Raw genomic sequence first — 13,374 nt, forward strand, 5'->3', positions numbered from 1 at the left:
CCTAAGAAGGAGGCAGCTGTGGCGTGCAGGTTCGGGACTTCGGAGTTCGGGGTTGGGTCTCAGCACCGTCGCTCAGCTGGGCCACGGCTGTGAGCCTCGGTTTCCCCATTTGCCATCGGCGCCTGCGGGGTGGGAGGGGCTGCAAGGGCTGCTGGGTTCTGAATGGCAGGAGAGAAGCCCCTGAGGGTGCGGAGTGTGAGGCCCCGCGCGGCTGCCCTCTGACCCCAGCTTCCTTGTTTTCCCGGTTGCAGGAGGAGCCGAGGAAGGTCTGCTTCACCTACGACCTCTTCCTGAACCCAGAGGGCAACCCGCCCGTGAACCACCTGCGCTGTGAGAAGCTCACCTTCAACAACCCCACCACCGAGTTCCGCTACAAGCTGCTGATGGCTGGCGGGGTGAGTGTGCCCCGTGGGCGGGGCGCCGAGGGTGCTGGGGGTGCGCGGTAGTGCCCGGAAGGGCTGGCTGGGCGTTGGCAGCTGTGGACATGCCTCGCTGGTCTCCCTGCGGTATCCTGGGTGGCTGTGGTAATTAGCACCTACCTGCCCATCCACAAGGTCACCTGGGAGCGGAGGGCCCCGACAGAGCCTGCGGGATGCTGCTGGCCTCAAGGCAGGGGCACGGGATGCTGAGGGGCGTGGGGAGGACAGCCGGGGTGTGCGGGGGAGGGCCGGGCTGAGGCTGGGTCACAGGACAGGGGTGCGGATGCTGAGGGGCGTGGGGAGGGACTGTCCCGGGGGAGGGCCGGGCTGAGGCTGGGTCACAGGACAGGGGTGCGGGATGCTGAGGGGCGTGGGGAGGACAGCCGGGGTGTGCGGGGGAGGGCCGGGCTGAGGCTGGGTCACAGGACAGGGGTGCGGGATGCTGAGGGGCGTGGGGAGGACAGCCGGGGTGTGCGGGGGAGGGCCGGGCTGAGGCTGGGTCACAGGACAGGGGTGCGGATGCTGAGGGGCGTGGGGAGGACAGCCGGGGTGTGCGGGGGAGGGCCGGGCTGAGGCTAGGTCACAGGACAGGGGTGCGGGATGCTGAGGGGTGTGGGGGGAGGGACCATCCCGGGGGAGGGCCGGGCTGAGGCTGGGTCACAGGACAGGGGTGCGGGATGCTGAGGGGTGTGGGGGGAGGGACCATCCTGGGGGAGGAGCGGGCTGAGGCTGGGTCACAGGACAGGGGTGCGGGATGCTGAGGGGTGTGGGGGGAGGGACCATCCCGGGGGAGGGCCGGGCTGAGGCTGGGTCACAGGACAGGGGTGCGGGATGCTGAGGGGCGTGGGGAGGACAGCCGGGGTGTGCGGGGGAGGGCCGGGCTGAGGCTGGGTCACAGGACAGGGGTGCGGATGCTGAGGGGCGTGGGGAGGACAGCCGGGGTGTGCGGGGGAGGGCCGGGCTGAGGCTGGGTCACAGGACAGGGGTGCGGGATGCTGAGGGGCGTGGGGAGGGACCATCCCGGGGGAGGGCCGGGCTGAGGCTGGGTCACAGGACAGGGGTGCGGATGCTGAGGGGCGTGGGGAGGACAGCCGGGGTGTGCAGGGGAGGGCCGGGCTGAGGCTGGGTCACAGGACAGGGGTGCGGGATGCTGAGGGGTGTGGGGAGGACAGCCGGGGTGTGCGGGGGAGGGCCGGGCTGAGGCTGGGTCACAGGACAGGGGTGCGGGATGCCGAGGGGTGTGGGGGGAGGGACCGTCCCGGGGGAGGGCCGGGCTGAGGCTGGGTCACAGGACAGGGGTGCGGGATGCTGAGGGGTGTGGGGGGAGGGACCATCCCGGGGGAGGAGCGGGCTGAGGCTGGGTCACAGGACAGGGGTGCGGGATGCTGAGGGGTGTGGGGGGAGGGACCATCCCGGGGGAGGGCAGGGCTGAGGCTGGGTCACAGGACAGGGGTGCGGATGCTGAGGGGCGTGGGGAGGACAGCCGGGGTGTGCAGGGGAGGGCCGGGCTGAGGCTGGGTCACAGGACAGGGGTGCGGGATGCTGAGGGGTGTGGGGAGGACAGCCGGGGTGTGCGGGGGAGGGCCGGGCTGAGGCTGGGTCACAGGACAGGGGTGCGGGATGCCGAGGGGTGTGGGGGGAGGGACCGTCCCGGGGGAGGGCCGGGCTGAGGCTGGGTCACAGGACAGGGGTGCGGGATGCTGAGGGGTGTGGGGGGAGGGACCATCCCGGGGGAGGAGCGGGCTGAGGCTGGGTCACAGGACAGGGGTGCGGGATGCTGAGGGGTGTGGGGGGAGGGACCATCCCGGGGGAGGGCAGGGCTGAGGCTGGGTCACAGGACAGGGGTGCGGGATGCTGAGGGGCGTGGGGAGGGACTGTCCCGGGGGAGGGCCGGGCTGAGGCTGGGTCACAGGACAGATCTCAGAACCAGCGTGCCCGCAGTCAATCAAGCCAGCACTGTGTGTGAGTGTGGGGCGCGTTGCTGTGGTGTGTTTTGCGCATGTGACGTGATTCTTGTGTCATTGGGGCACGTGTGGGTGGGTGGGGCGCAGGCCCGTCTTCGAGGGTGTGTGTTGCTGCGTAGGGAATCTGTCTCCTCTCCACGTAGTACAGTCGGGTCTTCTGGGAACTCTTCCGTCAGCACGAGTCAGATTTGCTTGTGGCGGGGAGTTGGAGGAGCCCTGCCGTGTTCCTGGTAAAGGTCCACCTGTGATTGTGGCCTGGACTGGGGAGGCCGGTGAGGTCGTGCGCCCACGCTGGCGGCACTGGGGGTGCGGGGAGGTGGCGGGGCCAGGCCCTCCCAAGCACCGCCTCTGCACCCACTTTGCATGGCCACGCGCTGTCGTCTCCACAAGGCGTTTCTGGGCGTCCCCAGAGGCCCCGTTGTCTCATTCTTCGGGAGACAGTCAGCGTCGTGGGGCCGCTCCGAGCCCCGTGCGGGCCTCAGCTCCTGCGGGCGGCGGTTCCCTTTGCTCTGATGAGATGAAGGCTGTGAGGGCGTCGTCTAAACACATAAAACCCAGGGCAGGGAGGAGGCCGCGAGGGAGCATGGGGAGGGCAGATCCGGCCGAGCCTGTGAAGGGCAGTGCGGCAGGGAGGCGGCCAGGCTGCACACAGGGCTGCCAGGGGAGCAGGTGCCACGGCAGCTGGCGTGCCGGGATTACCGAGGGAAGTCCGAGCTGTACGTGGAGGAGAGCACCTGTGCCCTTCCTGGTGGTCAGGGGTGTCCTGGGATTTGTCATGACCAGGCTCAGCGGCCAGCCCTTCACGTCCTCGGCCCCACCTGCCCGCGGGGCGCGTGGTCGTGGCCACGGCACTGTGGAGGGAGAAGCACTCCTGCCTGTGCCCTGTGCTGAGGGTCTGTCCCTGACGCGAGGAGACTGCGCTGTCCTGAGATGGCATCAGGCAGGCCCGGGGCGGCCGCGTCCCGGGGCACACCTCGGTCTGCCAGGTGGGCTCCCGTGAAGCCCCTGTAGCGGGGGCCGGCCCGGGCCTGCTGCCTCCCTTGGCTTCCGTGTGCTGTGGGCGTCCCCGGAGCGCCAGGGCTGCGGGTTGTGAGTGACGCCGCTTCTGCGAGGTAGACGCGCCTTCCCCGCGCTCGCCGCCCTCTGGGAGCCCTTCTCTGACGCTGAGCCGGCCAGCCTTGCCGCGAGCCCTCTCTCCCTGCAGCTGGCGTCTCGGCAGCCTCGCCGGAGCCAGACAGGTGTTCCCGGGAGCACTTCCTTGTCCCTGGCTCTGGCAGGAGTGGCCGGAGTGGGCGCCCCGCCCCGCCCCGCGCAGGTCTTCTCTTGCCTCAGCCTCGCCCTTGTAGCTCTGGCCACCTGCCCGTGGAGGAGGAGGCTCGTCCCCAGGACACGTGGGGGCTGCCCTCCGGCTCCCCCTTCTCCCCCGTGCCGGCTGCGGCTGTGCGTGGGGCCCTTCCGGACTCAGCGTTGGCCGGGCTTGGCCCGTGGCTGCCTTCTCGCGCTCCCTGGCGCCCTCCCTCCGCCCGTCGTCTTGGCCACTTGCCTGGGGCTTCGCTCCGGAGGCCGCGCTGCTCTCCTGGACCCAGCCGTCCTGGGACCCAGGACTTCTCTTCGCTCTCTCCCACGGAGGAGGCACCTGCCATTCTCTCGGGAAAGTGATGCTCAGGCCCCGTTCCATGGCGTCAGCCATGCTCGCTCCCGCGTTGTAACGCCTGTCTCTTCTTTGTCACTAGGTGATGGTAATGCCCGAAGGAGCAGAATCGGTGTCCAGGCCCAGCCCCGACTACCCCATGTTACCCACAATTCCACTCTCTGCCTTCTCTGACCCCAAGAAGACCAAACCGTCCCACGGCTGCAAGGTTAGTGAGGCGGAAGGCCCAGCCCCGGCCCGGCCGGGTGCCCTCCCGCTGCCGCGTGGGCCTTCCGCAGCCGCACTCGCTCCGTGGCGGCTTCTCCTGAGCGCTCTGCTCCCCGCCACTCCCTGCCGCTTCCTTAGGGTGCGAGGCGTAGGCCGAGTCGTCCCGGGGCCTTGTCCTTCGTCTCGAAGCTGCCCAGACTGCTGAGCCGGCGCTGGGGACTGTCCCGCCACAGCCCCTGCCCGCACGCTCGCTCCGGCCGCCGGGAGTCAGGCCGTTTCCGTCTTGGGCCGCGCCCGGCCGCCCGCCTTCTTGGGGTCTGCAGCCTGGGCTGTGCCTGCCTTTGGCTGTTCCAGGCTTTGCTTCTCTGCCAGTGGCTGCCACAGGGCAGGGCTTGCGTGGGGAGGGGCCGAGGCAGGGTCGCCCGGAGAGCTGGGTTCCCTAGAGCAGACGTGCTGCCTTCTCAGCGCGGCCCAGTCGGGCCGGGCACTGGGCCGTCCTGAGGCCTCTCGCAACCTTCCCGAAGGTCTGGGCCAGGTCGCCGTGCCCACAGCGCCGTGCCTGTGCATCCCTCCCAATGCCTTGGTCAAAGTCCCACAGCCCACGTCTGTCCTCTCTTCTCTGTGTTTCCTCCTCTTTCCTGGGGCTGGTGTGGGCCTGGGCCCCCACGTCGTGCAGGGAGCTCACCTGTGTGTGACCCCACAGGAGAAGCAGGTCTCAGGCATCCTCAGTCTTCGGTCTTTGAGCAGGGGCGGGACGTCCTACCCGGGCTCCCGGGCCCCCTGCAGAGTTTGAAGAACAGAGGGCTTCCTGCGGGGCTCTGCGCCCCCAGGCTTCTTTGGAAGTCTGAGCAGAGTGGAGAGGGGGCTTGCTGTCTGCTTGCTACATCGCCTGGACACTGCCAGCAGCCGGTAGCCGCTTGGAGCAGTGCCTCCCGCGTGGTGGGGACACCCTGTGGCCGCAGAGCTGTGTCTGCAGGGGCTGCCGGACCCTGGGAGCCCCCTGGCAGGGACACCAGCTGGGCTTACAAGCTGGGTCAGGGCTGTGGGCAAGGTCCCCGGCTCCCCCTGCCCTGCACTGGGAACCTCGGTTGCGGGAGGCAGCGTCTGCGTGGGCTTCTCAGGTGCCGCAAGGTCCTGCTGAGGTCAGGGCTGTGGGCAAGGTCCCCGGCTCCCCCTGCCCTGCACTGGGAACCTCGGGTGCGGGAGGCAGCGTCTGTGTGGGCTTCTCAGGTGCCGCGAGGTCCTGCTGAGGTCAGGGCTGTGGGCAAGGTCCCCGGCTCCACCTGCCCTGCACCTGGGAACCTCGGGCTGCGGGAGGCAGCGTCTGCGTGGGCTTCTCAGGTGCCACAAGGTCCTGCTGAGGTCCATCTCTGTTGTCCACTCTCCCCGAGGCCCTGCCTGCGGGCAGACCCGCATCTGAGCTGTCACAGTACTGTGTGGCCCTCGGAGGGCGCGGCCCGTGAGTGGCTTCTCCCCCGGGGCAGTGATGTTAGCTGCCCGTTGCTTCTGTGCCCCCCGGGCCTGGAGAGCCTGGACCTCCCACAGCCAGGGGACCGCTGGCGAGCTGCAGGTGGATCAGCCTGTGGTGCTTCTGTGCCCCCCGGGCCTGGAGAGCCTGGACCTCCCACAGCCAGGGGCCCGCTGGCGAGCTGCAGGCGGATCAGCCTGTGGTGCTTCTGTGCCCCCCGGGCCTGGAGAGCCTGGACCTCCCACAGCCAGGGGCCCGCTGGTGAGCTGCAGGTGGATCAGCCTGTGGTGCTTCTGTGCCCCCTGGGCCTGGAGAGCCTGGACCTCCCACAGCCAGGGGCCCGCTGGCGAGCTGCAGGTGGATCAGCCTGTGGTGCTTCTGTGCCCCTCCAGTCCCTGCCTCAGGTGGCAAGGCCAGCAGGACGTGCACCCTCGGGGGCAGGCGTGAGGGCCCTCGCTCACCCCGAGGTGCCTGCCGTGGAGGCTCCCTGTGGCGCTGGCTGGGTTCGGGCAGTCGGGCTGCTCGCTCTTTCTCTGAACCTCCGTGCTTCACTGTTCTGGGGTCGTGGGCGGCCTTGAGATGGGGACTGATGGGCCCTCGTCCCCGTCCTCATGTTGGGAGCGACTGGAGACGCCCAGGCCGCACGTGGCAGTGGTGACCATCAGAGCTGAGTGCTCGCCGGGTGCCAGGCCTGTGCCCTTGCCCCGTGACGTATGGCCGCCCCTCAGGTGTGGGTAGTGGGGTTGTAGACAGTTACCTGGGAGGGGCCCTGGCAGGGCTGCTCTCAGCCTCCGCTCCACCTGTATCCTCACGGGGGCTCCACGCTGCGCTCTGAATTCCACGGCTGAGACCTCCCTGTCTCACCACCCAGATGGCTTGGATCCCGAGAGGCCTGGAGCAGGAGCCCAGCGGGCGCTCGTCAGTGTCACCTGCCTGGGTCAGGCTGGAGCGGGCTGGACAGCTGGGGCGGGCCGAGGGCAGCAGAGCAGGAAACACTGAGGTGGAGAGCGGTGCTGGGGCCAAGAGGAAGCCGGGGAAGGGGTGAGGCCGCCCCCCGCACCCCCAGAGCCAGCGGGTCTCGAGGGCAGCCGCCGCGGGGTGCCCCTCTGTGTGACTGCGCTCAGCTCAGAGGGGTCTGGCCCGCTGACACCTCCTAGTGCTGGGTGCGGGCACTGCTCCCTGTGAGCTCACCTGCTGCCTGACCCCCGCTCTGAGAGGTTCGCCGTAGCTGAGCCTGAATCGGGTGAGGTACACTTGGCAGGTTGGCGGGGTGGAGCAGGGCGGCCCCGGGACGCCGTGTGACCCTGCGTCTCCCCCACCTGCCCCCGCCTCGGCCCTGCAGGACGCCAACAAGGAGAGCAGCAAGGCCTCGAAGCCGCACAAGGTGACCAAGGAGCAGCGGGAGCGGCCGCGGAAGGACTCGGAGAGCAAGGGCTCCTCCCGGGAGCTGGAGCGCGAGCAGGCCAAGGGCAGCAAGGACGCGCGCAAGCTGGCCGAGGGCCGGCTGCCCAAGGAGGACAAGGCCCCGCCGCCCAAGGCTGCGTTCAAGGAGCCCAAGATGGCCCTGAAGGAGGCCAAGCTGGAGAGCTTGTCCCCCAAAGGGGGGCCCCAGCCCCCAGCCCTGCCCAAGGCTTCCAGCAAGCGGCCGGCCGCCGCGGACTCGCCGAAGCCCAGCGCCAAAAAGCCGAAGAAGAGCAGCTCGAAGGGTTCCCGGAGCGCCCCGGGCACCTCGCCCCGCACTTCGTCTTCCTCCTTCCCGGACAAAAAGCCGGCCAAGGACAAAAGCAGCAGCAAAGGGGAGAAGGTGAAGGCCGAGAGCGAGCCCAGGGAGGCCCGGAAGGCGCTGGAGGTGGAGGAGTCCAACTCGGAGGACGAGGCCTCCTTCAAGTCAGAGGTGAGTGGGGGGCACGGCCTCCCTGCCGGCCGGGCCTGGCGGGGGAGGTGGGACTGGAACCCACAGCCCGGACACACGTCCTGCTCAGTGAGCCTCTGCCTTGGGTCAGGGCCCCCGGGAGGCGGAGTCCGTAGTCCCCACGAGCCTTCGTGGTGGCTCCGGGCAGCACGATGCCTGAGGCCCTGTGCGGTGGCCTGCGTGGGCCTGGGCAGCTGATGGGCTCTCAGTCCCCGCGTGGTCAGCTGGGAGGAGTTCATCCCCCAGGTCTTCCTGCTGCTCCGCTCCTGGGCCCAGTCCCCCTGCCGCACACAGGAGGGACATTGGGTGTCTGGTCAGCCCCTCAGGGACAGCCTGGCCCCTACAGAGGCGGTGCCAGGGCTAGTTTTGCAGCTGTGTCCAGACAGCTCCTTGCAGGCCACCCACCGTCCAGCCAGCCTCTTGGCCTGACAGCCAGGCCTCCTGGGAGGCCGTGGATGGTGGCGGCAGTGTCTCGACCACTGCGCTTGTGTCTGGAGTTGAGAGAATGGAAGCCTGGGTGCGTGCGTGAGCAAGTCCCGCCCTCTAGGGCAGCCCCCAGCACTGCTGCAGGGAGCTCCACTTGAATGAGGGTCTCAGGGGAAGGCAGTGTTGGCTTCTTGAGGGTTGCCTGGTGGCAGGTGACAGCGCTGGATGGGGGCTGTCAGGCTGGGGGTGGTGACATTGCGTCCCCTTGGCTCAGAGACACAGAAGCTGGTGTGCGTCCCACAACCAGCTGCTGGAAGACGCGGTGTCACCTGGCAGTGTCACCTGCTGGCGGTCCGCAGCTGCTGGGGCCCCAGAGCCACCTCACCAAAGCCTTAGGCCTGGCAGGTGCTCACCCACGTCTTCCTGCCCAGAGCCCCTAGGCCAGGGGGTAGGTGCCGGGGCCGCCTCCAGGCCCCTGTGCACCACGGCTGGGTGGGCACCGCCGTGGAGGGCGGCTGAGGCTGAGAGTCCGCAGGCCCCACCCGCCAGCTGGCCTGCCCCAGACCCCTGCCCTGACAGGGGACACCCAGGCTGTCTAGCAGGGAGGTCCCCTTCACGTGGAAACTGCACAGGGTTGGGGCTGGCGTCCAGCTCCGTGGCCTTACACACTGGGCTCCTGAGGCAGGAGCCACATGGGGAGGCCCGGGAGTTCCTAGCCTCCTGTGCAGAGTGGCTTCCGGGCAGGGCCTTGGCCACCACGGGCCTCCGTGAAGTCCAGGTTTGTGGGGTGGGCAAGGCTGCCTGGCCTCCCCCTGCCCGTTTCAGGCCGAGTCTCGCTGGAGGCTGCGTGCGGCTCCACTGCTAGAAAGCCGTGGCCGTGACCGCCGAAGTCCGTGCCCAGCCCTCACCCGCACTCCGAGACCGCTGGGCAGCTGCTGCGTCCCGGCCTCCAGGCTGGGCCTCTGGGGTCCTGCACCAGGCATTCGGGCTGCTCCAGCACCATGCTGGACTCTGGCCACGCCTCCAGGGGTCTGGCTGAAGCCTTCTGGATGCTTCCCCCGCCCCAGGTCCACACGGGAGGAAAGGCTGACCCCCCTGTGGACTGGGGACCCGTGGGAGGCCGTGGGGGCCGCCTTCCTGCAGGTGGCACTGCTGAGCTGGCTTGCAGGGCTGGTTCCACACACAGAGGGGGAAGCCGAGGCTTAGAAGTGGGGCCAGTGTTAGAACAGGCACCGGGTGTGTGCAGGGGGCTGTGCTGCCCAGGGAAGGCCGTTTGCTGAGAGGGTGGGCGAGCAGGGGTTGGCGGGTGTGTGTGGAGTGGGCTGGGTCAGGAGCAGAGGCCCCTCCCTCTCAGGTACCCCCTGCTCACAGAGAGGAGAGGCTTTGGGCCTTCCTGCGCCCCTTCTGCGGGGTGGGGCCGCCCTGTCCCAGACGCCATGGGGAGGAGCCAAGGGCCCCAGAGCATGTGGCGTTCGGCGTCCCGAGGTCCTGAGCCCTGTCCCAGGGTCGTCTCCCCTGGCTGGCGGCAGCTGAGGCAGGCTGGACAGTCACGTGTGAGCAGCTCCAGCGGCCGGGCAGCTTCTGCGAGGCTCAGGCTTCGGCTTCTGCCCTCAGAGCTTCCGGCTGAGGCCAAGCCCGGAACGGGCAGCATCCGGGTCCTGGCCCAGCCTCAGGGCTCTGTGGGGCAGGCACTCGCAGTGACCGGTTGCTGTGCTCCCAGGAGGCGCAGCCCCATGCCCTCCAGCCCAGGCCCCCGCTCGCACACCCATGCCCTCACACAGGCCCCCTCACCGCCTTCTTGCCCCTTCAGTTTCTTTGTCACGTTTGTTTTAGCTTTGGCTGCTCCCTGGCGACCACGCTGGGGGGAGACGGCTGCGGCGGGGTGGGGGGAGGGTGCCTGGCTCAGCGCACACACGCGTGCACTGGGCCCTCAGGCCCAGGACAGTGCCGTGGTGGGAAAGAGAATGGGTACCCAGGGCGGGCTCTGCTGTACCGGGTCCTCAGAGGGAAAAAGGAGGTCACACTGCTGATGTCCTGGGTTGGGCGAGGCATGCAGGGGCCCTGTGGGGACCCCAGAGCGCCTTCTCCCCCCCGCTCTGGCCTGAAAGGTGTCATTCTCCCCTCCCCCACCCGCCTGCCCCTGCCGGGTGAAGTCCGCCCCGTCCAGCCCGTCCAACTCCAGCTCCAGCTCGGACTCCAGCTCAGACTCGGATTTTGAGCCGTCTCAGAACCACAGCCAAGGTGCGTCATGAGACGGGGACGGGCGGAAGCGGGCGGGTTCCTGTGGGGCAGCCGCCCGGGGTCAGGGTTCACCGTCACTCCCTGACTGGCGTGGGACTGTGCTACAGAAAGCAGCACGCCCTGAGTCTGAAAGGGACAGGGAGGGAGGGGAGGCGCGGGGGCAGAAGCAGCTCCCTGTCACCAAGTGTGGGGTTTGCTGTGGGGAAGGCAGGAGGCCCCGGGGCTGCCCTGGAGCGGAGGGGCCCTGGGCACGGGGAGAGAGCGGCCAGGGCCCAGCAGCTCGCACGGACCCAGGGACCGCGGCGCCCTCGCTCAGAGCTGCGGGAGGGAGTGTGCCACCTCCCCCGATGGCGGGAATCCTTTGGGGGCACGGGGGGCAGTGGCTGGGGGGTCTGGCCTGGGATTCAGGCGTGTGCTGGGGGATGAGTGCTCTGATCTCCGGGAAGGGAGGGAACCTGCTGGAGCCAGGCCACGTGACCAAGGTAATTGAGGGCTTTGTGTCCCTCCGTTGCCATGGTAACAGGAATATAAACCAAGATGCCGTCTGTAGGGGACTGGAACGGGTGCCTCTGGAGAAAGGGGAGGACGGTGGGCTGCGAGCAGCCAGAGGGAATTAGGTGGGGCCTGGGCAGGTCTGAGTAGGGGTGGCTGGGTGAGGGACCCTGTGGCCCGAGCAGAGCGTCCAAGCCCGGCTCTGGCCGCTGCGCCCGCCCCACCGAGGGAGAGCCCCAGACTCTGCACTTGGGGGCAGGAGCGCCTCCCCTCAGCGGCACCGATGGACGGGCCCGGGGCCTGTGAACAGGCCCGGGAAGGTAGGCAGGGCGGGCACAGGGGTCCCTCAGGAGGCTGGCAGGAAGGGCTCCCCGGGTGTGCATTAGGGTCATGGGGGTCTGCGCGTGGATGGGGGTGGGGGGCACAGCGCCGAGCTCAGCGGGCGGAGGCCTTCTCGCACTTCCCCAGGACCCCTGCGCTCCATGGTGGAGGACCTGCAGTCAGAAGAGTCCGACGAGGACGACTCTTCATCAGGCGACGAGGCCACCGTGAAGACAAACCCAGGACGGGATTCCAGGTGACCGGGCGGGGCGTCGGGTCCTGAGGTCCCTGGGCCTTGGGTGGGCTGGGGTCACGGGGCCCTGGTGGGCGGTGCTCTGCACTGTCTCCATATTGCAGAGGGTAGGGGCAGGGCCGACCCATAGCCCTGTCTGGGGACAGGGTCGGGGACAGCAACATCTGGCCCTCCTGAGCCGGCCTTGACACAGTCCAGGGTCCTGGGAGTGACCCCACCTTGGCACTCCCCAGCCCCCCTCCTGGGGGCCTCAGTGGCTCCTCTTTCAGCCAGGAGTGGCCGTGGTCTGTGCCACCAGGGCCCCAGGGAATTCTGGGAAGGACCCCCGGGCAGGTGACCGCCAGGGAAAAAGTGTGGCCGCGCAGGGCCTCGGCCTCCGGACTCGAGCCAGGAGCAGGCAGTGGCTGGGCGGCGTCCGCGGCTTCTGCCTGCTGAGCGAGGACACAGTCGTGGGTCCCCTTCTCGGGGCTGGCAGTGCGGCACAGGGACTTGAGCAGCCCTGCTCGGACCACACGGGCAGGGCTGCCCCTCCTGACCTGGCCTGCTCTCTGGGAGGCCCGGGGTCTGGCTGGCACCCAGCTGCCACCTGCTGGACACAGGGAAGAGGTGAAAGTGGCGTGGCCGTGGCCGTGGCCGTGGGCAGCAGTGTCACCTGGGTAACCAGTGAGGTGGAGCCCGGCCTGGAGATGAAGGGGCTGGGGAGGGGGCCGGGCCGCTGCCGTGGGAGAAGGTTCAGGACACACACCGCTGGGGGCTGAGCACTGCTGCCCGCCCCCGACCGCAGTCAGCCAGCCTGTTGGAGGCCGCAGGAGGCGCCGAGGATAGCGGGGTGCGCGGTGTCGCCGTCCTGCCCAGGCAGCCTTGCCGGGAAAGCTGAGGCCAGGGGCAGGACCCTCAGGCGCGGCAGCACCACCCCCGTGCTGCTGTCCTGTGCCTTTGTTTTTAAAATTTATATTTTACTTATTTGAAAGGCAGAGTTAGAGATCGCCCATCCACTGGTTCACTCACCAAATGGCCGCCACGGCGGAGGCTGGGCCAGGTTGAGGCCGGGAGCCAGGAGCTTCTTCCTGGTCTCCCAGTTGGCCGCAGGGCTCAAGCCCTCGGGCCGTGCTCCGCTGCTCTCCCAGGCGCATTGTTAGCAGGGAGCGGGACTGGAAGTGGAGCGGCCGGGAGCCACACTGGGGCCCGTACGGGATGCTGGGCTGCAGGCAGCGGCTCTCACCTGCTGGGCACAACGCCAGGCCCGTCCTGTGAGGAAGCCAAGGCCCACCCAGGGGGTGAGGCCGATGCCTCCGTGTCGCGGAGCTGCCGAGGGTGGTGCCGCGCTGCCCGTGGCCCTCGGGGACAGGTTCTCCGCGAGGCGGCGCCAGCCGGGGTCCGTGCGAGGGCCCTGTGTTCCCGCGGGCCTGTCGCCTCCGCACACTGCCTCGGCCAGGGCTGTACGAGGGGAGCCGCAGCCCTCACTCTGGGCACCGCCTGTCTCAGGTTGAGCTTCAGCGACAGCGAGAGTGACAACAGCGCAGACTCCTGCCTGCCCGGCCGTGAGCCCCCGCCCCCCCAGAAGCCACCCCCACCCAACAGCAAGGTGAGCCTGGGCGGCTCCAGCGTGCCCTGTGGTACCCAGTCCGCACCCTGGAGATCGGGGCCGAGGGCGGCTTGGGCGCCGGGACGGGAGGCCTGGGTGAGCGCTGAGCAGACCTGGTTCCTGCAGGCGCCCGGCCGGCGGAGCCCGGAGCCCTGCAGCAAGCCGGACAAGATCCTCAAGAAGGGCGGCTACGACAAGGTGGGGGCGCGGGCTGCGGGGTGGGGGCGTGGGCTGCCCGCGGGCGGGGCTGCAGCACCCACTGAAGCCCCACTGCGCGCCCCCAGGCCTACACGGACGAGCTGGTGGAGCTGCACCGGCGGCTGATGGCGCTGCGGGAGCGCAACGTGCTGCAGCAGGTGAGGGGGGGGCCGGCCCAGCAGGCGGGGAGGGGGCAGGGCGGCCCTTGAGCCCCCAGCCTGAGGCCACCAGCGTCCC

At 69.4% G+C, this 13,374-nt stretch overlaps 1 protein-coding gene across 2 annotated transcripts in view; it reads left to right on the forward strand.

The window, feature by feature from the left end:
* Positions 1 to 13,374, forward strand: part of MLLT1 (MLLT1 super elongation complex subunit) — a 64,830-nt gene that overhangs the window by 49,469 nt on the left and 1,987 nt on the right. For both annotated transcript variants that reach the window (XM_062178349.1, XM_062178350.1), the window contains exons 4-11: positions 252 to 395; positions 4,117 to 4,242; positions 7,052 to 7,603; positions 10,201 to 10,288; positions 11,249 to 11,357; positions 12,840 to 12,939; positions 13,066 to 13,137; positions 13,224 to 13,295. In XM_062178349.1, the coding sequence (XP_062034333.1) occupies positions 252 to 395; positions 4,117 to 4,242; positions 7,052 to 7,603; positions 10,201 to 10,288; positions 11,249 to 11,357; positions 12,840 to 12,939; positions 13,066 to 13,137; positions 13,224 to 13,295 (1,263 nt within the window). The remainder of the gene's footprint in view (positions 1 to 251; positions 396 to 4,116; positions 4,243 to 7,051; positions 7,604 to 10,200; positions 10,289 to 11,248; positions 11,358 to 12,839; positions 12,940 to 13,065; positions 13,138 to 13,223; positions 13,296 to 13,374) is intronic.

This window comes from Lepus europaeus, chromosome 20 (genome assembly GCF_033115175.1).
Source record: "Lepus europaeus isolate LE1 chromosome 20, mLepTim1.pri, whole genome shotgun sequence".
NCBI lineage: Eukaryota > Metazoa > Chordata > Mammalia > Lagomorpha > Leporidae > Lepus > Lepus europaeus.